We start from the raw sequence: 27,494 nt of genomic DNA, 5'->3' as shown, positions 1-27,494 counted from the left end.
ATATGCATACGGGCAGTTTCTCCCAGAACGTGAGTTGCACTATTTTATCGTTTAACCCGTTTGCCATTTTTGCAAACTCGGGAACGCACGCAACTTTCATGTTTTTATACCCCCCACAAGGGTGTTACTCAGGTTTTTTTGCGTCCAAAATGCCTAATCGAGGTTGAAAGGTAAGTAGGTTTTATATCCCTCCTTTTTGTCGAATCATCCATTTGGGTACGTGTACATTTGTCGCATAAGCTTTGCATGTCCTTGGTTGCGTATGCATACGCGATGGAAAAAAAAAAAAAAAAAAAACGAACAAGCAAGTAAGCAAGCAAGGTAATAATTAAATGTAGGCAATATAGGCCATACTATATATATTTTTTTTTTTTTTAAAGTGTGTGCATGTGTGTATGCAGATATATTCACTACATGCTTATCATCGCAAAAATGTAAAAAAAAAAAAAAAAGGGAAAAGTCTTAATAAATCATTTGATGCGCTTAGGAGTATACATACAAACGTACACACATATGTAAGGTATATGTACATATTTATACATTTGCATGTTTCCACTTATTCGCATGTTCTTGCTTTTTCTTCAATTTTCCACTTTGCTTTTTCCTCCACAGTTAATTTACCCACTTGAAAATTTTTAAAAAAATTGCAAAAATAATGTTTACATGCTTATTCATTTACCCAAACGTATACACTTACTCGTCAGTGGCATTCCCCGTCAGTTAGCAGAAATTATGTGACCTAGCAAATTGCCTAAAATTGTTCTTAAAAAAAAATTCATATGTATATTAAAATTTATATGAGGACATTTAGAAACAATCTACATGTTTTGATAGCATATTATTAAAAACGTAATTTGTCGGAAAATGTAGCAAGTATACCTTTTTTTGTTCATTATGATGAGAGCCATTTGCGCATTTCGCGTCGTTTCATTGTAATTTCATTTTCCCTTGTCGTTTATCGTTACTAGTACGATTTTTTTCTGTCTTGAGCAGCTAATTAGTTCGTCCATTTTGTCTGTCTTGTTCGGCTAATTAGCATGTTCTTTTGTTTGTCTTGTTTGGATAATTGTTTCCCTTTTTTGCCTGACCTGTTCGGGTGACTAGTTTGCATTTTTTGCCTGACCAGTTCGGGCGATTAATTGGTATTTTTTTGCCTGACCCGTTCAGGCAATAGGTTAAATTGGCTAATTTTTTTTTTTTCTTTTTCTCTTTCTTTTTTGGCTTGTCCATCTCGCGGCACGCCTTCTCTAATCAAAGACCGCACTGCGAAATTTCAAAAAATGAAGATGTCAGTAACCCTCCGTCAACATTTTTGGAAGACGAAGCTGTGCCCCCTTCATATGGAAAACAGGTGTAAGGAAGGAAGTAACTGTGACTATGCTCATTCGATTGAAGATTTGCGATCAATTCCGGATTTGAAAAGAACCAAGTTATGTTACAAACTGCTAAAAGGAGAAAAATGTTTTAATAAAAAGTGTAATTATGCCCATAACCAGGAGGAATTAAAATCTGCGCAGAATTTATTTGCGTACAAATCTTCCATGTGCAAGTTCGTTGCAAATAAGACTTGCTTGAACGGATCAACGTGTCGTTTTGCCCACACCATTGATGAATTGAGGGTGCCAAGGATACCAGAAATTTTGCTAGAGAAAACAAATGTGGAGGGAGAGGAAGGGGTGGACGGAGTAGACGGAGAAATCGGCCTCGTGCTGTTCGATAGTGGAGGAAATATCATATGTGAAGCGAGCGGTGATGCGAACTGCACAGGGAATGGCAATGCGGGGGGTGGCGGCAAGGAAAGTTTGCTAAACGACATGGCAAATAACTTGACTAACAGCCTGGCAAAAAGCTTCAACAAAAGTGGCAACAGAAATGGTAACAGAAATGGCAACAGGAACGGCAACAGGAACGGCAACAGGAATGGCCACAGGAATGGCCTCCAGAGTGGCAACAAAAACTTCGCCCAAAGCTTCGACCTGATGCTGAACAACTTCAACTCGATGCACATAACGCAGAACGAACACAGGCACAACAACACTAATGGCGGCTTTGGCCCGAACAGAAACAACGGAGCAAATCATCCCAGAGAGGAGAGGAAAAGACGCGATAGAAACAGAAACAGGAATAAAGAAAAACAGTTAAAGTTAAAAGTGAAGAATTCAAATTATGTAAAAAATTACGAACAGGACAGTGCCAACAATAAGGAAGCGGTGATGAATAGCTTTGCTTCGTCTTGCAATAAAAAACAGTATGCCGAGGAGAGGGACAAATTTTACGACAGCAACACAACGATATCGTCCAGTTTGAACTGCGCAGAGGAGGGAAAGAATGACCGCGTGAATGCTGAGGCCTACGTGAGTAACACGTTTGAGAAGGTTGGCATGAATGAGTGCTATGTGAAAACGGAGGAGAGCATCGTGGGGGGCTCCGGCGGGGAAGCCGAGAAGGGCGAGGAGGGGGCTGCCATCGGAAGCGAGATCAGAAGCGCAGTCGACAGTGTAGTGGATGGTACAGTCGAAGTTGCAGTCCAAGGTGCAGACGGACGAGCAGACGGAACAGCAGAGGGCGACGCGGAGCAAGGCGGAGAGCCCAGCACGGAACCCCCCGCTGAACCGCGCGACGACAAAAGCAAAGTTAAAAGGAGAAATGACCCCAAGAGTTACCCTCTGCAGAAAAATTCCCCTAAGAGTCACTCTGTGCAGAAAAATTCCCCCAGGAGTCACCCTCTGCAGAAAACCCCCCCCAAAAGCGACATCGCCAGGGGCGGCGCAGAACACCAGACCAACAACCAGCACCTAATGAATGGCCAAACGAATGAAGCAAATTATATCAACTACAACTACGATTATAGCAATTATGTAAACCCGGTCGTTTATAACAAAATGATGCAAATGAAGTACAACGCATATAACCCCTATTTTAATTATAACCAGGCAAATAATAATGCATGCAAATATGACGCTGGTGCCATGTCTAGTCCTTACCCACCTTTTCCCAAGCAGAACGAATTCTTTATGTACGATCATCAAAATAATGTGCCGCATATGACACCAAATTATTATGGCAATTGTTTATATTTTTACGCAAATCCTTATAGTTATGGGCAGTGTGCTATGGTGAATAAGATGAAGGATGGCGATAACGGGGCTCGGGAAAGTTTCAGCTGCAGAGCGGATCAGGCGAAGGGCGACGTTAAGAGGAGAGGAGAACTACTGGCATTTAACGAGGGTGATGGCAGCCATGTTAATGCGAAGATCCAGGGGGGGCAAACCCCATCGGAGGAGTTAACCCCAACGGAGGAGCTAACCCCAGCGAAGGAGCCAACCCCAACGGAGGACGTTCCAAACGTGGAGGAGTCCCTAAATGACAGGCAGAAGGCCGAACACGAGGCGAGCAGCGACGGCGGGGAAGAAGCTTCAGATGAAGCAGATTTGCTGAACGGACAGCAGGAAGGAACCACCGATGGGGAAAATACACAGGCGGGCGGAAGCAAGCTCGGGAAAATAACAAAGCATAAGGGACACACACAGCAGTGCAGCGTTACAGAATTGAAAGAAAAAAGCCAGCGCGGAGAGGCACATACGAACATGCGCATACAAAATGAGTGTAGTAAAAAAAACAACGACTCCTTGGTGGGAACAAACGAATGGAACAAGTGTCCAAGTGGGAACTTCACAGAAGAACGAATGAAGCAGGCAAAGGGGAACACCAAGCAGAAGAAAAAAAAATTGGCCAAGTTGCTTTCGCTGAGCGGTGCAAACAAGAGTTGCAGCAGAGATGTATGCGCAAGTAATGAGAACACCGTTGGGGGAAACGCAAAGAGAAGCAACACTCACATGGACAGCGGGATGTATGGCAGCAGTGGAAACCTTGGGAATGCCCCCAATGCTATCAAATATCCTAAAAATGCACAGCTTCAATATAATGGTCAGGTGAATCCCTCCTCCGTGTACAGCTACATATTACATGCAAACAATGCAGAGAGCGCAAACTGCGAGAAGAGGTTTATGAAGGCGCCTCCAAATGACATGGACCTGTATATGAGCAACCACTACCACATGAACCAGCTGGCCAACGAGCAGATGATGTTCAATTTAAGCGGCCGGAACTATGGTTACTACTACTGCCCCTACGCGCCCCCCTCGGCGGCCTACACGGATGAGGTTTACCTGAACTAGGGCTTACAGCAGCGGATGCAGCCATTGCCGCGTCTATGGCTGCGTCTATTGCTGCCTCTCCCGCCGCGTAACACCCTGCTGGTTCGCCCGCCAGTTTTCCACGTGGATGTACGGCGTGCACATCCGAAGGGCACAGCACCTGGATAACCGCGGACATCACGGCGCGCTAAAACGCGTTCGCATATATACAGACATATACGCGCGTATACACACATATATACATGTATAGACATATATATAGGTAAATATACACACACGCATGTGTGTGCAGATGCATATGCGAGCGCGACGCAGTGGGACGGCTCACCGGCGCGATTCGAAAAATGGTCCAGCCAAATGTTTGCCTTTTTTGTGGACCCCTCTCCGCAGTTACATTGTTGGCAATGTATACCCAGAGGAGGCTATTTTTTTTTTTTTTTTTTTTTTCCAAACTGACTGAAAGGGGGAAAATTAAAATGCCATTTAAGTGTATTCAAATGTGTGGTCATATGAATTAGGTGGAAATCCGTTCCACAGTTTGGCATAATACATTTTTTTTTTTTTGTCTCTTCCGATTAACCCTATGTAAACTTCGCCGTTGTGATGCGGCGCTGCAACTTGCTCCTTATCGAAAGTGTGCACTTTTTTAAAGGGGGAAAAAAATCTTCTATACATTTGCACAAATATATTTAGGGTAATTGTTTTGAAAAAAAAAAAAAATTAAAAACAGTGAAGTTCTTCATATTATGAATGAATTAAAAAATAAGAGTGACACATTATTGCAACAAAAGGAAAATTTAAAACAAATATAATTATATCATGAACATGCATATGTCTGTATATCTATACACCTGTGCGTGCGTGCGTGCGTACGTACGTACGTATGTATGTATATATATATAAGCATACCCACGCAGCGCAGAAAGGTTTGTGCATTCCCTAGCTGTTAAAATGGCCATTCGCATATGCGCACGCGCAGAGCCTGCACACACATGCAAAGGGACACATGTAGACACGTATATACAATATATCACATTCCGTGGACACATATACATAAACTTGTTCACGTATTCCTTCGTCACTTTTTTTCGCATGATTAGCATTTCGATTTTAAATGGTTATAAATGGGAGAAAAAAAAAAAAAGGCAGCAATGTAAAATGTGTGATGTAAAAATGGGAAATAAAAAAAAAAAAAAAAAAAAAGAAGAAAAAGAGGAAGAAAAAGAAGAAGATACATATATGAACTCATAAAAATGAGAAATGAAAAATCCTGATCGGGGATGTATATATCTATTGTGTGTATATTCATTCTGCTTAAAATTGCAGGCCCTTTTCCTCATTATCGATAGGAAAGCGTTATGTTGCGCTGAACTGGGTTAAGGTGTGTTCCGTTTCGCGTGAGCATCGGACCATGTTGACACATAACATACACATTTCCCGCACGTGCGTTGTACGGGGGTAGTGGACGTAAGTACAATCGTCAGCTGTGCCACATATATATATAAATATATATATACATATACGTAACCGCTAAACTGCGCTATTCACGGATTTAACTTGACAATGTGTGTGGATTGGCTAAAAGGGGAAAGATTTATCTGCCTCGATTTGAGTTTCTATCTTTCAGCTGATGGTCACCCGCCAAAAAGGAGGAAATGCCACACATGTACAATTTTTATTGCCCCACAATTTGCAGCTTCTTTCGTTACTTCCCCCCCCCCCCCTTCAAATGGCAACGCTCAGTACAAATCCTTCTTGGACACAATGCTCTTAATTTTGTTGTGTATTTTTTTGTTGGATTTTTCAAAGTAAAACATACTGGCTACATTTTTGGGGATTTTATTCTGCAGTAAGTCACACAGTTTTTTATCCACAAGAGCGTAATGCTTTTCGATCCATTTGAAATAAATATAGCCAGCGCCCTGGAAGGTGTCACTATATAGCCAAAAAAAAAAGGCCAATTTCATTTCTGAGTAAAATGGAATGTAATTCATAATGTGAATTAACAATATGGCTTCCAGGTAGGAGTACAGGGAGTACATAATCCAGTAGGTGAGGAAGTGGATGTACTGCACAAACTCGTCATTTGGCTTATCCTTTTTATTTAGTAGCAAGTTATACGTTTTGACTGCAGGGCATATTACCGACACGATTAAATTTATCAAGTGCATCATCTTTTTGGGAAATAAGTGTAGCCCCATTTTGCTCAAGGTGGGTGTTTCAAGGGAAAAAAAAAAAAAAAAAAAAAAGGGAGAAGAGGGGAGGAGGTGACACACGTAGACGGGGCGCGCTTCTTCTTGCCTGCGATCTATGCGTTGACTAGTTTCTCTGTGCCGCCCTAACAAGTGCAGCTCTCTTAAAACGCAGTGGTGTTATATCTGCATGGGGGGATGAAGTCAAGGGAAGGCGGAAAAAATGAACGTAAAAATGAAAGTATAAATAAAAAATGTTATAACAACTCAGCGTGGCCGCCTCACCACCGGGATGCGGAAACACACAATTATATATGCACGGAGGGGGGGGAAGCACACTGGAACTATACACAAATCAATTTCGTTTATCATGAAGCAGCAGGGGGGGAAGGCTCACGGGTGATATGGTACCCCACGCAGGCAAAAAGGCTAAGTAACGCTTAACTTTGGATGCACAAAATTGGGGATATATTTTCGTTACACAGAAATGGCGTAGCGGAAGGTGTTTAATCAGCGCGCACTTCCAATGTACATGGTGGGAAAAAAAAACTACTCGCGCAGGATGGAAAAAAAAAAAGAACGTATATGTATATGTGCATGTACATGTATATGTATACACAATGCCAAACGTTCAATGTGTTGAAAACTCGGGCTGAAAAAAATGCAAAGCGATCGACCAAGCGTGTCACCCGGTGAGTGTCACGTAGGGGGGAAGGTATAACTACTCGCGAAGAAATGCATACATAAAAGGTACACTTGGGTGGGTGCGCACGTTCGTATGCTTGCACCTAGGGGGGGGTATTACACAGGCGTGCGAGGCACACAGTGAGGTGCGCAAATGGGATGAGCAAGTGTAATGAACAAATGTAATGAAAAGCGTAATGAAAAATGTGATGCGTAAATGCGATACACATAGCGCTTGGCACACAACCCACGCGCACATCCATGCGTGACCATTGCGATCGGTGCGTGCGCCTGGCCTGCGCCACCGCGAACTCAGGCCATCGACATGATCCTTTACCCATTTCACTCAAAAAGTTCCGCGAGTTCGTCGCCCCCCATGCGCTGGGCACACGGCGCAAGTGGGCAAAGGAGCACACGGGGAGTACGCAAAAAAAGGGTTTGGAAAAAAAGGCATGCAGGGGGGGTATACAAGTGGGGCATGCAAGTGAGGCATACATATACGTTCGGGGAGTATTCTCACTCGCCCACAGTTCGCATATTACGCCTCACAATTGGCGTGTTAGGCCGACAAATTGGCGATCCCGCATCCGCGATGGCACACTCTCTGTATGCGTTTCCAGGCCTGTAAAGTGCGAGGATGCGCCTTTAAGCTTACCTTGAAAAACCTAACTCGCTAAATGCATAGAAAGAAAAATAGGAGATTCGTTTTTCTTTTTTTTTGGGGGGGGAGGGGCTCTTCTGAGGATTCAAACAATCAAGGGGGAGATATTTCCAAACATGATACAAAAAAAGGGAAAGCTTAAAAGTTAGGGTTACATTCAACTTCTAAAAATGTACTCGCGAAAGAGTTCATAAGAATATGGTATATGTGCTGGTTGGTCAGAAAAATGGCAAAGGTGAAAAGTTCGCGCGGGCAGCCTTGCGTGGCAAAGTGAATATGCTAAAGCTTCACATGTTTTTTTAATATGGCACTGTATAATTGGTCATTCACGTATGTTTTTAACTGCGATATTCTCAAACGTAGTTTATACGTAGCAGTGAAAGATTCGTCACAAATAAATGTGCTTTCTTTTTTTACTTTTTTTTCCCTTTTTTTATTCGGTGGGGGAAATGCAAGTAAAAATAAAATGTATTTTACTTCTTCACTTTTCTAATAGAAAAAATAAAAAAAAAAAAAATTGACAACTTGGTATTTTTTTATTTTTATTTTGTCACCAAATTTTTTTTCGTGGAAAAATGGAAGGATATTAAATTGAAGGGTGGAATTCACTTATTCTTTCTTTTACATTTTTTGGGTTGTATTATTTTTTCGCTCCTTTTTTTATATTTCGTTGCTTATCCATTTCGCCTTTTTTTTTTTATATTTGACCCTTCTGATTTACCTTTTTGGTTCAATTAAAAGCAAAAGGCCCTGGCTCCGCAAAAGTGAAACATGTATATATACATACGTACATATATGCGTGTATACACAGTGGGGTGATTAAATAAAATTATGTTTTCCCCCCCTTTTTAGTAAGAACGCTTAAAAGGAGGCATGTGTGTGTTACGTTGCTCGTGTAAGATCAGTCAATAATTTGTTTGTTCATGAGTTGAGGAGGCCGAGTTAATTTTACCTTTCCTTCCTCGTCACATTTCGCAGATCCGCGCCCGGGGGTGTACAGTTACCATAATATGTGCAAGTGTATACATCTTTAAGAATCTGCTTACGATTGGCATGCGCATTATCGTCAAGTGCGCCTAGCAGCGGTGAGCGTATGTTTGTGTGCTTTTATGTATGTGTGTATGTATATATGTTTGTATGCATGTGTGCCTTCCTGCCACATGTAAATCCCCACTTTGTTCCCACTTCCCCGCTCCGTCTGCTCATGGGGACAATCACCTTAGCGGTTAAGCGGATATGCCCTTCATGGTGATTCTCCCGTTTACGCAAAAATGTTAAGGAGGGATGCTTCCCCTGTTCATCCCCCCCTACTCGGATTTTTACCCCCCGTGGAAGGACTCACAAGGGGAAAAAAAAAAAAATGCACACTTGTACATACATATGTATACACCGGCACAACGAACACGGGGGTGCCTATTTTACACGCGGATAAGAGAGCGGCGGGAAGTTTTCCCCCATTTTGCCGTTTCGCCTAGTAGGCGAAATAGCCGAACTGTAGTGAAGCGCGCAATTGGGGGAGTTTCACTATTTGAGATGTTCCCCTACGATCGTCGTTTCGGTACCCTTAAAAAAGTTGGAAGCTCAAAGCAGGATGACAAATTAGAGGTAGAAAGGAAAAAGGAATTGTCTCTTGTCCTATTTCGTTCATTTTTTTTTTCGCTCCATTTTGGGCATTTCCATGGGTAGCTTGTGAACAATCGGTTTCGCGGAAGGTCCAATCGTTAGACATGCAATGGAGGCTTCCCTACCCCCCGCCTATTCTAAATAGGCGAGCGCAGATGTGTCATAGTGATACCAGCAAGGTAACTACTTCATGCCAATTTTGCCCTCCGTAGTTGTGGTGGTACGGTATAGTGCTCAGCCTGTGCTAGCCTTTCCCCCTACCCCCCAAGGTACCTTCACTTTATATGCGTTATACCCGTGGGGAAGTTCTTTGTTTCCCTTACGTTGTGTTGCCAACTCACTGTGGAAAGACCATTCCAGAGAACTGATCACGTAACGGATGGTGGGTGAATGCCATGCGACTTTATAACACCATCGGTTCAGTCATACGTGCAGTTGAGCGCCCCTTAGTCGTAGCGCTATTGCGAATCGTTTGGCTATCTTGGGGAAAACCCATCATGTGGGGAAAAACTGAGCATTAAAAGTAGCACTCTTTTTTTCTTGCCACATGAGCCCCGTTGAGTTGTGCACCCCAGCAGTGGTCACTTTGGGAAGGTTTAAAGAGGGAGCCATTTTCAGTGTCCCCGTAAAGGCATGCACATCATCACATGGAGCATATTTGCCGGGAATATGTGGTCACCACTGCACCGGTGTAATCTCTCCCCGTTCGTGAGCACACAGGGAGGGAGTCCCCTTTCTCAAAGTTAAATCAGATATTATGCGTCTTCACCATTTTCCTACTTTTTTATAGCATTTAAAATAGAAAAAAAAATCGCATCCTTTTTTTACGCCGCTTTTTTTTTTTTACTATTTTTACGACAGTTTGATAGCCGATGAAAGTACAGCGAATGAATAAAAAAACGCCCTTTTCCATTTAAATTGCATTTTGAAAAAGTAAAACGCCTATGTGATGCTCGAATTTATAAGTTCTCCAATTTTCGCCGTTTTTCGTAACATAATGTCATGGCATTTTTTCATGCCCTTGAACGCAGTTGTGTACGCACCGTAGGGGGAACAAAGGGAAAATTATTCCAAATGTTACTTAACATATACCTTTTTTAGTTCCCAAGCAATGATTAACCACTACGCGCGTTAAACGCGTGATGCGAAAAATGGCGGACAGGCATGTGTGCCAAAGAAGAGTCATATTAATTCACTTCATGGGAGGAACGAATAAAAAAAAGTGAACTGCGCGTTTGCAAACATGCAAAATTGTTATTTATTTGTTTTTCTTTGTTGCTTAAGGGGAGGCCGTAATTTTCCACTTCGTCACGTTACGTTACATCACTTTCTGTCACGTTCCGTCTGGTCACTTCCCCTTCGTAAACAACCCTCCCTCACATATGCAGCATTGCCCTGTTGCTTCAAATTTTCCGCCGCTTTCACGTCATATTAAACAACGGTTCGGGCCGAAAAAATGGGTGCCTCCGGGGAAAGGAAATATCCAGTGCGCAGATGACACGCGCAAAGTGTATGCCCTTTTAGGCAAGCTGTGCGATTATTTCACCCTTCAAATAAAATCTCTCCCCCAAAAGGGGTAACACATGATAGTATGAGCATAAACGGGGTGCCATGCGAAACTGTTAAAAAATTACATATACAAAAATATGCCTTTTTTTTTGCCCCTTTTATTTACATGTACACATTATCGCGCATACACTTTCAACATATTTTTTCTCCCCCATATGTACCCACTTTGGTACAGCGTTTATGGAGGCCTTCCTTCACAAAATACACGCTGCTAAAAAAAAACATATTTTCAGCTCACCGATTTTACAGCATAATGAGGGGAAAAAATTCACTCTTACGAATGGGTTATAAAAAAAAAAAAAGTTTCAATTTTGGAGGGTTAAGAAAGGCATATAAAATGTTTTTTTTTCTTTGCCGCCATACCGCCGCATTCGAATTAACCCGTTAAGCGCACCCCCGGTACCCCTAGGTCACCTCACTGGGGGCGAAAAAATAAAAAGAAAAAATTATAAGCGTAGCGCCAAGTTCCAATTATGCGGTCCCCGTACATATCGTCAAGGGGTAAGCCCTCCCAGTTAGGAGAAAGAGCAACGGGGTACTGCCACACTTGCAAAATATGCCCAGGGAAATGATGCGCATAAAATGAGCAAAAGTGAATAGCTAAGTTATACGTACATTGGATAGGCGCATATGCAATCAGGAGTACCCCCCAATTATACGAAGCTGGAGTAAACCGTTTTGGCAACCGCCGCGTGCGTTAAATGGCGCAATTTTGCAAGCAGCACGGAGTTGTCACAGCCATTAAGCACGCATATATGATGTGATGATGTATGTACGGGGTAAAAAAAAAAAAAGGAAAAAACACTTTGTTCATTCTTCCCCCCACGGGAGTGTTCAATTTTAGGGAATACAAAAATTTGTAAAAAAAAATTGCGACGAAAAGGAAAAAAAAAAAGGTATACGTATTACCGTACGAGAATCAATTTGTTAATTCTTCAATAAAACGTAAAAGGAAAGAATATATCCGCGCAACGAAAGGATTTTTTTTTTTCTTCAAAGCAGCAGTTTGGATAAAGCAAAGCTGTGAACATTTCGCAAGCCAAAAAGAGGAGCAACAAGCCGTTTTTACGTACGTTTATTATAACAAACCAAACCCATCATTTACAACCTTTCGAATCACTAAGGTAAGCGCGAAATGAGATTAAAAAAACGACGGCCTACATAGCACCGTACTTCCGCGCGTACCTACATAGTATAGTATTTTACAACACATTATTGCGAAGCAGTGGGCCAAATTATCTGTGTGAATGTACGCCTGATAAATGGGCGGCCTGAGCGTTCATATGTGCTTGGTTAAAGAGGCCATATGTACGCTCTTACATAATTTGGAGGGAAAGCACAATTAGCTTCCATTTGCGTTTATGTAAAGAGTACATTTTCGCGAAACTAGCCAAAGCTGTGCTTTCCCTTTGCTGTATTTTTTTTCGCGCTTGTGAAGTTAACGTGAGGGAGTACTGCGCGGAGTGTAGAGAGATAAACAAATGCGCCAACGCGTGCGGTAGAGCTTACCTGTCGATATGGCCATTTATGAGGGCATAATGTATTTACCTACTGCATGTGAACATTTCGTGTGCTCTGCCCCCTTTTTTAACAGCCAAACACAATGGGTCGCATGTACGGTAAGGGAAAAGGTATTTCCAGCTCCACCATTCCATACAAAAGGAAACAACCAAGCTGGTTGAAACAGAAGCCATCTGAAATTGAAGATGCGATAATTAAATTGGCCAAGAAGGGACAAACTCCATCCCAAATTGGTGCTACATTAAGAGACAATTATGGAATTCCCCAAGTGAAGGCCGTTACAGGAAATAAAATCCTCAGAATATTAAGAGCCCATGGAGTTGCCACGACCATTCCAGAGGATTTGTACTTTTTAATAAAGAAGGCCGTGTCCATGAGAAAGCATCTTGAAAAAAACAAAAAGGATAAGGATTGTAAGTTCAGATTAATTTTAACTGAATCTAAGATTCACAGAATTTCGCGATACTACAAAAGAAAAAAGTTGTTGCCATCCAACTGGAAGTACCAGTCCAGCACGGCTAGCGCACTGATTGCATAGACTTAGCTTAGCCAAGCGAGAAGTGCGGCGTGCATGTGAGTAAGCGGCAAGATTGGACGAAATGGGCAACCCTGTGAACAAGTAAGCCAAAAGGAATGGACGAAAGCGGCTGCCTGTAGATAGATATACAAATGTACACACCCCCGCTTACACCTGCGAACGCCGGAACTTTTTTCATTGCTCCCCATTTTTTTCCTCACCATTTTTAATGTGTATTAAAAACTTCAGCAAAACTTCTGTTCAAATTTTTAATAAAAAAAAGAAAATTAACCCTTTTATTGCGCAACGCATAAGAGGGGGATTAGTTGGATAAAGTCGAAAAGGTGAGCAGCGAAAAGTAGGTGTTGGTCATCAGCCAGGGTATCTGCTGTGTGTGCGTACAGTACACAGGAGCGGAGCATACCTGTGCAGTAATAAGTGCACACTCAAAGCAAGTGCAGTTTAAAGCGGAGATGCATATGCATATGCAAATGGGAGTGGGGGGTTCGAAGGAAGCCCATCAAATGTTCACCAAGGGGAATTCGTTACAGTGGCATGGAAACAATAGCACAGAATAGGGGGTTAAAAAAAAGAAAAAAAAAGTTGTTCCTTTGTTTGTACGTACGTTTGTACATGGCGCGTATTTTTTTTTTTTTTTTTTTCCAGCTAGCCATTTTTTGCAATCTGAATGACGTCCTCATCGGCTAGCTTGTGATCTGGAAAAAAAAAAAAAAAAAAAATGAGCAAACGTGCAGATGGGCAGTTGTTCACATATCAGCACACAGCTACTTATGCGCGGCCTGCGCGCAATTGTGCACAAATCAATTTTTGACTTACGTAAGTCTACTCTTTGCGGATTGTGCTTTGTGCTTCTTCCCCAAACGAGCGCGAATTTAAAATCCTTAATCATGTCCTAAAAAAAGAGGAAGTGGCATTGGTATATATCAGTGTTGGCATATGTTGTAAAATTGAGGGAACACATTACTACAATTATCAACGCTGCCGAATTACTTTATGAATTTGGTTAAGCACGGCTTCCACAGTTTGGCTTCCTGTAGAAATGGAAATAAAAAAATGGCAAATGGGAATGGACAAATTTCATCATCGTGTAGGGACTTGCTCACACTGCTTCGACGTAACACTGCTTCGACGCAACACCGATTGGAGGAACAATTTAAGTTTTCCCCGTTTGGGGTCTCACCCCGCTGCCTAGTTAACGTAATCGGATTCGTAAAGTCAGGTTTCTCCTTGCGCACTTTGGTATACACGCGAATAATTTCCAATTTCTGAAATATGTACTCCTTCAGCACGTCCAAATTCCACGACTTGCTGCTGCTTATCACCACCGTGTTTTCGCTGCGAAGGAGGGCGCAATCGGCACATGGGTATAAAACGCGCAGGCAAAAAGGTGTGCACCTGTTTGTATGTGTGCGCGTCTACACAGGAATTGCTCCTCCGCCACACAGAGAATAGGATGCCCACAGGCACAGATGTACGTATTTAAGGGGGAAGCATTTATCCTTTCCCCCTCCCTTACCCCGAGGCGATGGCGTTAATTTCGTCCAAGGGCAGCATATCAATTTTGTTGTACACATAAATGCACTTAATGTACTTTCTGTTGCCCTCAATAATATCAATGAGATCGTCAACCTGTGCGTTATAAAAGAACGGAAAAAAAAAATGAAATAAATTTAATGCTTAATTAGGAATGTTCCCACTTGTGCGCAATATGTGCACTTCCACGTTTACTACCCCTTCCTACCGTTGCATCTTCATTGAAGAGCAAATTGCAGTTGTGTATTTTGTACTGGTGAAGGATGCTCATTATAAGCTTGTTGTCCAGCTGGGGGGAGGGGGAAAAGCAGAGATAATTAAAATGGGGTTACCAAAATGGGGGTCCAACACATATGCATATGTATAAATACCACCTCGCTTCGTCGTAAATATGTGCACGAATTGAGGGAAGACCTATTCAGATGGCTCACCTTTGTTAACGGGACAGTGCTATTTATAACAACGCCGCCGGTCTTCTTCCTTGTCAATGTGATCTGAAAAAATTAAGAAAAAAAAAAAAAAACAATCATTCAATCGATAAAGTTAAAATACTTTCCTAAAATGACACATATTATAATACGATGAGTCACACTGCAGAATGAAGAAAAATGCTCCATCACTTTGTGCATTTTTTTTTTCTCCTTTTTATTTGCCCTTACCCTTTGCGGCTCTTGGTTTATTCGTATTCCCACAGTTTTAAGTTCGCTAAATAAAGGGGAAGGGGACAAACAATGTTAATTTGTCCATAGGCACTTTACACACTAAGGCAGGGTTGTAAAAAAAAAAAAAAGATTTTACTTTTCTAATTTTATTTTTTGACTATTATCCCTCGTTGCGTCTAGTATCATCATAATCATGTCGCACGACTTGGCAACAGCTATAACCTGGAGGAGGGAAGAGGGAAAAAAGCGGAAGAAGCCGAAATAAAACATTTTAACCACGTTATGTGTCGATACGACGTGCGACCTTTCCATTCCGTGCACATAAGCGCGCATGCACACACATGTACACATATCTATATGTGTGTGTTTTCTTATGCGCACTTGTCTCCCTCGCCCACGGCCCTCTGAAGCCCCTTGAATGATCCCAGGCAGATCGAGCAGCTGAATTTTTGAATCCTTGTAACTTATTATTCCTACGAGAAAAATGTAGTGGGCACGATGGTAGCGATGGTGAGTGGGCACGATTGTAGCGATGGTGAGTGGACCCACACCCTAGTGGTGAACACGAATCGTTGACCAATCTAATGAGCACCCCCCATTTCTCCTATGAGGGAGCATTTTTCCGAATCACACCTGGCTTGCACGTCAAGGTGGTAAACTCATAATCAGCTATCTCCGACGTGGTGCTGGTTATTTTTGATAAAAGCGTCGACTTTCCGACTGAGGGAAATCCGATTAGGCATATTCTCGCATCGCCTTGTCTGAAATTCGCAGAGGGGGGATGGTGACGTGAGTCATGAGCGCGTTGGTTTAGGCGATGTGCATTTATTCGTTACGTTATTATTATTATTATTGCTACTATTATTTTATTTATTTTTTTTTTTTTCCTTTTGCTCGTTTCTTTCTCATCATCTTAACCGTTGCACGTCGAAGCCCTCCCCTTTCTTCCCTCCCTTGGGGGCTTCCAGCAGCTGTGACCTAAGGTAAAGCAGTTTCAATAAAGGCGTGTTAAATTGCGGCACCCAGTTGGGTCGGTGCCGACATGCGTACATAACAAAGCAGCGTCATGCGGCACTGCTGAGGTGTGTATTCACGTCAAAAGGGTTAGGGGTTGCGTTCGAGATTGCGTTCTCGGTCTTCGCCACTGTCTCGATCGCCTTGCGATGTTCAAACAGAAATGGGGACCCCATCTCCGCATCTTCGTACCGATATTTGGCTAGTTTAGCTTTCAGTTGACCCAAGTGATACTAAAAAAAAAAGGATGCACATGTGAGGTAGTCAGACAGGGGGAAGGGTTACACCGTTATGGCAGTGGAAAAAGACTGCGGGGGGGATACACAGGAGGATACAAAAAAGGGGAAACAGGAACAGAACAGCCCACTCGCCGATGCGAAACGGTTAGTGCACGTCTCCCTTACCTCGGTCGCCTTGTTCTTCTGGGTCCTGGCCATTTCGGCCTCTATCTCTTTGATTTTCTTTAAAAAAAAAGAAAAAAAAGTTAGCCATTGGGAGTGTACAAATGGGGAAAGCATAGAAAAAAAAACAGCCCCTGGGTAGCTTACCTCTAGAATCCCCATTTTGACAGAAAAGGAAGTCCGCTTCTACTTGTGAGGGTTTTATCATAAGCTGTATGGCGAGGGACCATAACGAAAAAAAAAAAAAAAAAAAAAAAAATAGCAAAATAGCAAAATGAAACAAATCAAATCAAAACAAAACAAAACTACCGTTCAGTGGTGATGCCTCCTCAGTAAGTTACTCTTAACAAGGTGACATTAATTTGCCAAAAAGGGGGACGAAAAAATTGAGGGAAAATTTGCTATTTTCATTTTTTCGCATCAAAGAGGAGATGTTGTAATGTACGGTTTTCAATTTTAATCGCCAACGGGGGAGATTCCTCTCAAATGCTGATGCAGTTATTTTTTTTTTTTTCCCCCCCCATTTGCGGTGTGAACGGAACCAACTTTTAAAATAAAAGGAGTTAACATTTTGTGTAACTCCATTTTATTAATTGGCACTGTAAATTTTACAATTCAGAAAAGTTTTATGTCAACATGGGCGTAAGCAGCGAATGTAAATTGTGCTCCGCGCGTTGGGTAGGTAAAAGTCATCCCCAAAAAAAAAAAAAAAATGACACATTGTATACTGCATTTGCGCCACGTAGATGCTGAACATATGCACAGTGAGTAAACGTGGAGTAACGAACGGACAACGCTACTCCTACTCCATTCGTGAAAAGATAAAAATGGTGAAATGATGCACTAGAGGGGGAAAATGCGCATGGAAGGGATAAACGGGGGGGAGAGAGACCCTTTTTCACAAATGCGAATGAAGGAGTATCACTTGGTCGTTTTTTTATTTCTTTCTCAGCTGTGCGCTCTTGGGTCAAGGGGAATACACCTGCGCCTTCCGCAAAGGGTTGGCAGGGCACGCTGCGAACAGTTTAAGTGCTCACATGGGTGTGCACTTTCTAAAATGTCCTTTTAAGGCGCTTTTCCAAACGGAAAATCCTTTCAGATGGGGGGTGAAAACATATATGTGGTCTTAAAACGTCTCCACTTCGTACTGCACGCCGCGCTGCTGTGTTATCTGGTCAGACGAGATTGTAGTGGTTGGTAGGCGGCGGGCGGTAGGCAGCATTCTCACTTCAAGCTTACTACTGAAATGTGCTCTTTCGGTCCGCGGGTGGGGGCAAAAGTTTCGCATCTTCAACGGCAGGCGCGCACACATAATAGGAGTGAACAGGAGTGAACAGCTGTGCTGTGCGTATAACACCTATGCAGGCGAGTGAGCAGAACCGATCTTGCGGTGTGCGCAAGCTGCATTCTGCTCGGGAAGCACAAAACATATGTGCACCCTTCATGGGTCAGCCCTCGGCCGAGAATTTACTTATCGAAGCGAACCACTCCTTCGTGAGAAGCTCAATTTCGTCATCCGGGTGGTCATTCAGTTCTGAAAAGAGCTGATACAAATCGGTGACGGCAAAGAGCAGCTCCTTATACCCAATATTATCATAAACATATTTCAACGTTAGAATTATAGACAGGGTAACATTACTGCTGGTGTTGTTATTTTCATTTTTTAGGGAAAGTCTCATAGTCATGATTTGTATTTTTTCCGGGTCATTTATATATAAGGAGTAGAGTTCAAAGAGGATTAGCTTTAAAATGTCAAGCAGGGCAATAGAAACCGTTTTGATGTCCAATTGTTGGCTATTTCGTATGACGTCTTCGCTAATGCAGTTTTTAAAATGATCGTTTGTGTGTACTCTTGGGAGGTATGCGAACATGTCGAAGCAGTTTATCACGTAATCGAAACAGGTTTGGTAATATATGGGGGTGAAATTTTTTTGGTTTTTTTTTTCATTTTTTAAAATTTCATACAGACACAGGAGGGTGCAGTAGCCCAGGTCGAACCAATACCAAGTGTTTCTCATAGCCACTTTTTTCACCTTCCTTCGTTTTGTTCCCCCGGCGGTGGTGGTATATTCAACGCTGTGATGGGGATCCCCTTGGTGAGCGTCCTCATAGGTAGCTTCTACCACCGAGTTAGCAGCATCTCCCGTGATGGCCCCCCCTTCAGCGGAGGAAGAACCCAACTGGCAACAATTCCGGTGGCAAGCAAGCAGCACAAATTTGATATTATTCAGTAGGTCGAAGAGGTACTTATTCTTTTCACTCAATACGGAACCAAAATTTTGATAGAGCCTGTAAAAGTAGAGGAAATATATCCTCCTCTCGTAAACAGCTTTGTAGTTATCCAGGAGGGAACTCAGCTTGGATTCAAAATTGGGCTGCTCAAAAGACGCTAGGAGTTTATCAAATAGGTTTCCCAGGGAAGACAATTTCATTTTCGTCGAGGTGTACAGTAAAGCCTTTACAATGTTCTCCTCCTCAATTCGTAGATCCACGGTTAGGTCGCTTTTCGATTTATCCACATCGGGGGTGTTTACCCCATCGGGGTGGTCACTACAATACGTGAAGAAATTCCCCCCGTGCAGCTTCTCCATTTTGTGTCCCCATTTACCCACCAGAGTGGTAACATAATTGGCACAATTTTTTAGATGCGCTTTTAAAATGCAGAAGAGGAGTTCCAGCCCTAAATGGGGGTCCCCCCTCTTGGGGGTAGCTAAACTGCCTTGAAAGATGACCAAATGTTGGTAAACAAATAGGGCGTTGTTCAAAACGACGGATTCGTTATAGCTGTAGGGGGTTTTGCTGTTAGCCAAAGGGGGGAAGTTTTTCTTGACGTATCTCATTACATGCTTTAGGCAAAGTTCCACGTGATTATTTGAAAAAATAAAAAATAAGTGGTACACGTTTAGCTTCCTCAACGGGTTCATCATAACTTTGCTAATATGTTTCATTTTGTTTTCTCTGTTCAAATTGTACAGGCTATTTTGTAGCAGATTTTTCTCATTGATTAGGACGTAGTGTCTATTTTTTAAAAACAAAAATCTGAATAACTCAATCAGGTGCTTCTTCGTGAACAGCGGGAAGTTGAGCAGCACCGACGATATGCACTTCACTATTGTGTTCAGGGGGTAGAGGTCCAGCAGGAAAATGCTGTTCAGGTCTTTCAGCTGGTTTGTGCGTTTTATGTGCGCAATTTGGGTGGCACTTAATTTGGCAATTGTGGGTACGCTGTGCGGTTGGGCGCACTCTGAGTTGTTGCCCCTGAGGTTATCGTCACCCAGGGTGCAATACAAATCGATCGAGTCTGCATCTGACAGGTAGGCCAGATCCTCATCTGCTGGGGCAACCTCATCCTGAATCACATCATCCTGAATAACATCACCCTGAATAACGTCACCCTGGTTGGGGGGATCCACCACCGGTTCGTCACCGAGCGGACCTTTGCTCAGACGACCCACTCGCTCGCAATACTTTCTGTATTCATCATTTATCATGTCCATTTCGCTGCAAACGGTTCTCTTCCTTTTCGCCTTGCCGGAAATGGGTCCCTTGAAGGTGGCACTGCTGAGTGGGATGTTGTCCTCACCGCGGATGTCTGCCTCCGCGTCTCCTTGCAGGTCATTTAGGGGGATTACCTCCACTTCGCTTACCACTTCGCCTGGCAACGCGGCAGTCCACCTGCTCCTTCGCTCATTCCCCAGGAAGAAGTAAAACTGCCGAAGTAGGGTCCTCAAAATTTCGTTCACCTTCGAAATGATGACTATCTTCGTATAATCATCCACGTATATTTTGAACAGGGCCTTATTGAACATGTTATAAATGTACATCTGATTGAGCGACGCGATGGCCTTCTCATCCTTCCTCGTGTAGAGAAAGTAAATGAGGGCGTCAAAAATGGGCTTCTTATCCGTTCCGCTGTTCAATTTCTGGTTCATAAAAATGGACATTTCTTTGAAAAGATTGGGGCACTTGGCAGAATTCACGGTGAGCATTTTCTTAATTAGAAATTCGTAGAAGTGGAACAGCTGCTTATTCATAATGCTATTAATTTCATTTTCATCGTGTATCTCCTTCTTTAACAAGTCGTTAAATATGTCAAAGAGGAAATGCTCCTCGGATGCCTGGGCTGCACTGTCGTGTGAGTCCCTACCCTGGTTGTTTAGCTTCTCTCTGCATCGGAGCAGCTTTTTATATCCCTCCTCGAATTTCATATGATCCTTCAGCCTGTTCAGGTTCTGCAAAAATTTGTGCAAAAATAGCTCCTCGAAGTGGTGCCCCTTCAAATTAGCATCGTTGGAGGATTTCCCAACCAGTGCGGCTCCCCTTTTGGAGGTGTCCCCCATTTTGAAGTTGTCCAGCACGTAGGCCCAGACAAACGTGTCTGTGTTTCGGAAGGAAAACTTCCTAAAGAGGACGTTCAGCTTCCTATTAATGACCTTATCCTTTGCGAAGCAGAAACAAAGAACAAAATTTTGAAGAGTCAAAATGTAGATGAAGTACGAAATGGATTTTATTACGTTTCTGTTCAGCGTGTTAACTATAGATATGAGGGCAATAATTTTGAGGCAGAGATTCTGGTTGTTCTTAACTTTCTTCAGATGGGGTTTGAAGTACTTCAGTTTGGAGAGTAAATACTCCGGGTAGATGGCGCTTAAATGTTCGTACGGGGGTTGCAGGTGAGTTGTTTTATTGGTTGTAACTGTTTTGTCTCCCCCATTTGTGTGGCCCTCGCCGTGTAGCCTTCCCCCCTCCACCAACTCGTCCTTCTCGGGAGAATGCGGGCAGAGGTACAACGCCAGAAAAAGCAACAGGTGGTTATTAATACAGTAATCCACATCGTTGGTAAAGTACACGTAACAAATTTCCAGAAAATAATTCCTACACGCATGCAATTTTTCTAGCTTAATTTTTATTACTAAATTTATGAGGCAAATGGCTATGATGTATGACGTGTACTTTCTGTTGAAGAGGAAAATTAAATTGTTCACGAGGACTGTGAAATGTTCCAAATTTATTTCGTTCTTAAATATGCGGTTAATGAAAGTGCACATGTAGGCAAATGTGTGCAGGTGGTAGTGTCGGTCCATATCCTCTTCATCGCTCAGCTCCAAGGATGGTGATCCGCGGGGGGGTCTTTCACTTTGAGTATGCTCTTTGCAATTTAGACGTTCTTCCGTTAATGCGGCTTCCGATGTGAGTTCTTCGCTGTGGCCCCTTGTAGAGTCATTCGGGGGGGGTACCAAACTGGGAGGCGTATCCCCTCTGCCCTCCCCTTCAACCGCTGCTGCACAGGATGCCCTTTCCTTGGCCCGCACGAAGAGCAAAATCTTCCTCCTAATCGTCTTGTCCAAAATGTGCGCCAGGGGCTTCAAATGAGCAGTGACGTCCTCACGCAGGTAAAAAACATTCGTTTCGAAAAAGGAGACAACTTCGAAAAGGAAGTTATTTCCGGTGAGGGAAAAGTGCTGCGCTACCAGCTCGGGCACCTCGTATATAAGGCTGCAAATGTTGCCCACGTATTTTAGCAGCTTCAAAAACATGACGTCGTTTATTTGTGCGCACTTGGCAATTTTTTTGAATATCCTTATGTGGGTTTCTACAAACTGGGCGTGGGCGGGGTCCTCCGCGGGCGCCTCTCCGCTTCGGTTGGCGCTTCGATTGACACTTCCACCGCTGGCTCCGCCGCTTTCAATGCCTCCCCCCCCGTCGGACAACACAATGACAATTTTGAGGATGGCCATGTGACTCTCGGAGGGGCCCGCCTCCCTGCCGACCTGTATCATCTGCTCCTCCATAAAGAGCAATATTTTGTTCCTCTCCCTTACGCTGCTCACATTTTTGCACATGAGCAAAATGGAGTGGTAATCGTGATGCGCCTTGTTGGCAAACAGTTTCCTAAACAGCATCAAGTTGGCTACTTCTAACTGTTCAATGTGCGCCTGCAAATCTTTGCTGAACAGGCAGCTGGTGGCAAAGTTCCTAATGCAAAGCAATTGGATTGTTAGGTGCTTATCCTTAATTTTGATGACATGCTGTATTATCGATTCGCAGATGGCCTTTATTTCTACTTCTTTTTTGAAATACGAATTTGTGAAGAGATTTTCATGGTACTTGAAGAACCCCTTGAGGTTTTGGAAGAAGGCTCTGTCCGCCTCTTCCCCTCCTGGTTCGTTCACTATATTTTTGTATTTAATTTTTTTTATTTTTTTCTTGCTGCTCAACGATTGGAAGTCTGAGCAGCCCCGCATTTGGAACTTTTGCGAATTCACCTTTTTGAGCAGTTTCGCCGGCACGTATGCGGATGCATTCGTCGGCACGTATGAGGGTGCATTCGCCGGCACGTATACGGATGCATTCGCCTTGGTTGCGTTGTTGTCCTCCCCAGTAGGCAGCTCACTAGGGGTACCATTCCCATTGGGGATGCTTCTCTCCATTGGAGCTTCCCTACACTTTTTCTTGGCTTTTCGACTGCCCCCCCTCACAGCCGCATTCTTCAAAGCGTTCACATAAAAATCGACCAGGTGAAGAAAGAGAAACAGTTCCCTCGTCTCGAGCGACGCGTCACATTTAACGGACAACATGGCCTTATAAATTTTGGTAATTTTATAAGGGTATGAATTTCTTCTCATAATTTTTCTCAAAAAGGCTACTATCAAAGCGTCCTTCAAGAACTCCGCGTATATATAATTCTTCCGATAGACGTTGTGGAAATGGGACAGGAAGACGTCAAAAAAGGGCCTGCTCAGGTAGGCAAGAATGAACAAGTAGTATTTTCTTTCTTCATAGCTTTCATCGCTCGTTTCCGGTTTGGTGTTCCTTTTGCGGTTTACAAAGAGGTGCGTGACGGTGTAGTCGTGAGAAGGGGGTGATATCGTCTGATTTAGCGGATCTCCCTGGCTAAGCTGCACATCGGGGAGGCCGCCTTCTCCTTGGCTGTCCCCCAACAAATGAAAAACCCCTTCGCACTTCCTCCCCCGCTGCCTTTCGAACAGCCTATTAATGACAAAGTAATCGACGACAAAGGAGCCACTGTGACCCCGCTTTTTGGCAACGTACAACATATTAGCGTACCGATGGGAATTTGAAATATCTGGAAATATGACCAGCATGACTGAGATGAGAAAACTTTGGTAAAAGGACTTGACGTCTAAATTTTTAAATAATTTTAATTTCATTCGAAACAATTCCGCAATGATTGTTTTGCAGATATTTTTGTCTTTTATGTACTTCTTCGTTTTTTCCATTTTGAAAATGCAGAAGAAGAGGTCCAAGGTCTTCAGCACAAATTGGATGTACGCGTCGCTCAGGAAGAAGGTGTTCAAATATTTACAGTACAGGTAAAAAGTCACCGAGGAATTTATCTTCCTAAATTGTAATATAATTTTTTGAAAGGACTCCTCGATGCTTTCGTAGATGTGGCTCTCCGACTCTTCTTTAATGGAGCTGACGTCCTCCAAGTGTTTGAATACACATTTGAGGATGTTCAGGAGGAAGGGTTTGGAGTTGTCACCAGGTGGGGGGTTGCCTCCATCTGGGGGGTTGCCTCCCACCGGACAATCGTTCACTTCTCCCCCTTGGAGCACGCTCCCCCCATTTGTGTACTCCCCCAGGGAGTTTCCCACTTCCGCTGATAGGTAGCGCGCAATTCTGCAGAGTATGAGCGCCCTGAAGGGCACGCTGTGCCTTATCACCCCTTTGATGTTTTCGCACCGGCGCTGCGTCATTTCGGCTTGGAAGAACTCCTCAAAGGTGTATCCCTGGACGCCTTTCAACCTTGCTAGTAAGGCTAGGAAGTCCTCCACTAGCTTAAAACTGTCGGATAAAATCTTTCTTGAAAAGAAGGAATTGTTCGGGTAGAGGTGCTTATTCTGCAGGTAGTCATAGAGGACGAAAAAAAAGGCAAAATTCACGTTGACGAATTTTTTAAAAAACTTCTCATTTTGCAATTTTGCTTTATTTTTAATTTCGAGATTGCTCAATTTGGTCAGAAACAATTTCAAATAAAATCTCAAAAATGTTGTGTTTCTTTCATTGTCAATTTCGCAAAAGTTGCGGTGCTTCAACTCATTGAAAGTGGTAAACATTATGCGGTATAGGTACTTTTTGGAGGGGAAAAAATAGATCAGTTCTTTTTCGTACTTCTTCATGTAGTCCACAAAAAGGATTTTATTTTTCCTCAACTGGAAGAATATTTTCGCGTACAGGCACTCTATGTTTCGCTTTGACTTTGAAAAACTCTTTCCTTTTTTTATCGTTCCTAGGGAGAATGAAGCCTCCTCGGGGCGTTCTCCAGTTGTGCAATCGGTTGTTCCCTCCACAGTCACTTCCACTGAAGGGTCACTCCCCCTTCGATGATCATACATATATTTGACACTTCTAACGGCCCGCTCCACCACCTCAGGGTCGTCAAAATCGATTTTGTCATTACTAAGCGCGTTAAAAATGTGGAGGCGGTGCAGCTTGGTGTTGACCCCTTTAATCAGCCTTAGCAAACGCTCGTCTATCTTGCTGTATAGTTCGAATAGAATAATTTTTTTCTTAAAAAGGTCGCTATTTTCCTTCAGAAAAAATTTAACAATGTGGTACAAGTGCCCACTTCGTATTATAACCTCTGGGTGGAGGGAGTTCCCATGGGATACCTTCCCAAGGAATGCTTCCACAACTTGCCAGGTGCGTAACGATTCTACACTTCTCTTCAGCTTTGAACCTTCGGAGATCCCCTCATCCAGTTCGTACTCCCTCGATTTTATTAGGAAAACATAAAACGATATAAAATTTATTATCGCGATTATGTTGAACAGGTAATTCTGCTTACTCCTAAGTGTCTGCAAAAATATGTGCTCTATGGGAAACCAATTTAGCCTCAAAGAGTAGCTCTTTATCAGCACGATTTTTAACAAATTGTCTGTCACTTCGTAGGTGTTGTTAAGTTGGTACAGGAGGCTCATCAAACTTCGCAGAGCCTGGTGATCCTGCACGATGCCGTTTATATGATTGTCAAAACAGTTTTTTTTATTTTCCTTCACAAAGTTTATTATGCCTTGGATGGCATTCTCATCTATTTGGTGTTCCGGGGTAGGTCTCTCCTGTGGTGCGGCCCCTCTGTGTGCCTGTTCCTGCTTAACAAAGCTGGCGAGCGATATCTGGTGGGCATTTTTGTAAATTACGTTTAAAAGGACAAGTAGCGAATTCATAAATCTGGAGTGGGGGGACTGGGCACTGGCCACGCCTTCTTCTGCCCCTCCCTCCCCTGCTGACAAAAACGCTCCGTCAAAAAAGGCAAAAATTTTGTTCTTCAAAAAGTCAAAGTTGAACCCCGTCTTGCACTTCCCAATTGCATCTTCGAACGTTTTCAAAAATTTCTCTAAAAAATCTACGCACTGGTGGATTTGAAGCGTGGCCATCGCGTGAGCCATGTGGCGGGTGGCACCGTCGTCCCTTTCCCCCTTCCTGCGTGCGCTCTTCATCACCTCGAAGGACTGCCCACACCTTCTCAACAGCACCAGCAAAACATTGCAGTAGAATTCGATTATCTGCACAGGTATGTCAATATAGCTGCGGATGATATCTTCCGTCACCGAGATGAAGAAGTTTACGTACGGGATGGGCGCACCCTTGGGCCTCTCCCCCGCGGGGGACGCCTCACCCATGGCAGCGTGACTGCCATGTAACAACTCCACGAGGTACTCAAATATCATTTTATATATCGATATGTTCCTCTTTATGTGGTGCACAAAAACCGACTGGTCGACATCCTTCAGATGCTCGTGCTTGAAATTATTTATGAAGAAAAAGGCGGAACTCTTTTCTATATAAATAATCTCCAAAATGTTCCTCAAGTGGGCGAGGGAAAGGTTGGGCAAAATGCAGAGCAAAATGTCCTGGCTGCATTTCACATTTATTTCGTACTTGTAAATTAGGAACTCGATCAGGATTTTCACTTCTTTTCTGTCCGCATAAATGGAGCACAGCTTTAGGAATGATTTCACCTTTTTCACGATCACGCGCTCTTCTTCCTGCGTCAGGAATTCGCGGTGCTTCCGGTAGATTTGGGGGTCCTCATGGGCGTCCCCTCGAGCATCCAATGGGGCATCCTCATGAGCACCCAATGGAGCACCCACACTGGGGTCACTTCTGCAATTTCCTGTGCGCCCATTTGGATGCTCCCCCCCGATGAGCTTCGCTTCGCCCCCCTGCTGGTCATAAAAACTGTGCAGCACATCGCTCTCCTCCAGGTAGAATAATTTCTCGAAGGCCTCGAACGATTTGTTTATGCCTGCCAACTTTCGCAGGCAACTCCTTATGGATTCCGCGTGCGCTGGGGAAACAATCACATTTTTGTAGACGTTCCTAAATAGGCTATATTTGTTCCTCGTCAGTTTATCAATATTTTTATCTTCAAACACTTGGACCTGCTTCTGCACACGCAGCTCGTTCAGCTGTCTGCTCAGCATGGTGTAAGCGGGAGGGGGTGAACAGCAAAATTCCGTAGGGCAAAATGTGCGCAGTGCAAGCGGATAATTTAGGCTCTCGATGGTCGCACTGGTAGTGGCACTCTTCTAATAACCACCTTCGATCGTTGTATACAGGCGCGCTCCCCGTAATGGCAATACTGCACGGGCTTGCCGTATCTATACGCCCAAGTAACTATGAGGAAGCGGTGACACTTTAACTGATGGCTTTCATTACTCCCTTAATTTTGTAGCTTAATCTGCGGAAGGGAAGTAGCCTATTTGCGCCACTAGCTGCGCCTGTGGGGTGGCCGCTCGGAAGGAGTTATCGGTTAATGCTACTATCGGTCAATGCTGCTGTCGGTCAATGCTGCTATCGGTCGATGGTGATGGCTTAGAATTGGGCCACCGAGGCTAACACTCGCGGGGAATAATTAAAAGAAGTCCCTTCCAATTTTAATGTTTCCCGGGTGGCCACCTTCACCTCCTCC

At 43.4% G+C, this 27,494-nt stretch overlaps 6 protein-coding genes across 6 annotated transcripts; 2 read left to right on the top strand and 4 right to left on the bottom strand.

Annotated features, from left to right (window-relative positions):
* Positions 1 to 489: 489 nt before the first annotated feature.
* Positions 490 to 4,178, top strand: PVX_114900 (hypothetical protein, conserved; the record flags this gene model as incomplete). The annotated part of the gene is made up of 1 exon (XM_001616319.1): positions 490 to 4,178. Exon 1 carries the CDS (start codon positions 1,281 to 1,283, stop codon positions 4,176 to 4,178), a length of 2,898 nt encoding a protein of 965 aa, XP_001616369.1. The 5' UTR covers positions 490 to 1,280.
* Positions 4,179 to 5,896: 1,718 nt separating this feature from the next.
* On the bottom strand, positions 5,897 to 6,358 carry PVX_114905 (hypothetical protein, conserved; the record flags this gene model as incomplete). Its single annotated transcript, XM_001616320.1, has 1 exon — positions 5,897 to 6,358. One exon carries the CDS (start codon positions 6,356 to 6,358, stop codon positions 5,897 to 5,899), a length of 462 nt encoding a protein of 153 aa, XP_001616370.1.
* Positions 6,359 to 11,710: 5,352 nt separating this feature from the next.
* Positions 11,711 to 13,238, top strand: PVX_114910 (40S ribosomal protein S13, putative). The gene is made up of 2 exons (XM_001616321.1): positions 11,711 to 12,010; positions 12,481 to 13,238. Exon 2 carries the CDS (start codon positions 12,490 to 12,492, stop codon positions 12,943 to 12,945), a length of 456 nt encoding a protein of 151 aa, XP_001616371.1. The 5' UTR covers positions 11,711 to 12,010; positions 12,481 to 12,489; the 3' UTR covers positions 12,946 to 13,238.
* PVX_114915 (GTP-binding protein, putative) lies at positions 13,223 to 14,749 on the bottom strand (the record flags this gene model as incomplete). Its single annotated transcript, XM_001616322.1, has 6 exons — positions 13,223 to 13,640; positions 13,762 to 13,837; positions 13,936 to 13,976; positions 14,126 to 14,280; positions 14,462 to 14,574; positions 14,687 to 14,749. The coding sequence occupies 6 exons, from the start codon at positions 14,747 to 14,749 to the stop codon at positions 13,591 to 13,593; spliced, it is 498 nt and encodes a 165-aa protein (XP_001616372.1). The 3' UTR covers positions 13,223 to 13,590.
* Positions 14,750 to 15,272: 523 nt separating this feature from the next.
* PVX_114920 (GTP-binding protein, putative) lies at positions 15,273 to 16,591 on the bottom strand (the record flags this gene model as incomplete). The annotated part of the gene is made up of 6 exons (XM_001616323.1): positions 15,273 to 15,362; positions 15,522 to 15,613; positions 15,774 to 15,901; positions 16,059 to 16,111; positions 16,235 to 16,387; positions 16,559 to 16,591. The coding sequence occupies 6 exons, from the start codon at positions 16,589 to 16,591 to the stop codon at positions 15,273 to 15,275; spliced, it is 549 nt and encodes a 182-aa protein (XP_001616373.1).
* A 667-nt stretch (positions 16,592 to 17,258) lies between these two features.
* PVX_114922 (hypothetical protein) lies at positions 17,259 to 27,006 on the bottom strand (the record flags this gene model as incomplete). The annotated part of the gene is made up of 1 exon (XM_001616324.1): positions 17,259 to 27,006. One exon carries the CDS (start codon positions 27,004 to 27,006, stop codon positions 18,004 to 18,006), a length of 9,003 nt encoding a protein of 3,000 aa, XP_001616374.1. The 3' UTR covers positions 17,259 to 18,003.
* Between the last annotated feature and the right edge of the window lie 488 nt (positions 27,007 to 27,494).

This window comes from Plasmodium vivax, chromosome 11 (genome assembly GCF_000002415.2).
Source record: "Plasmodium vivax chromosome 11, whole genome shotgun sequence".
Classification (NCBI taxonomy): Eukaryota; Apicomplexa; class Aconoidasida; order Haemosporida; family Plasmodiidae; genus Plasmodium; species Plasmodium vivax.
The sequence above is the reverse complement of the archived record's forward strand: the minus strand, read 5'-3'. Positions and strand labels throughout refer to the sequence as shown.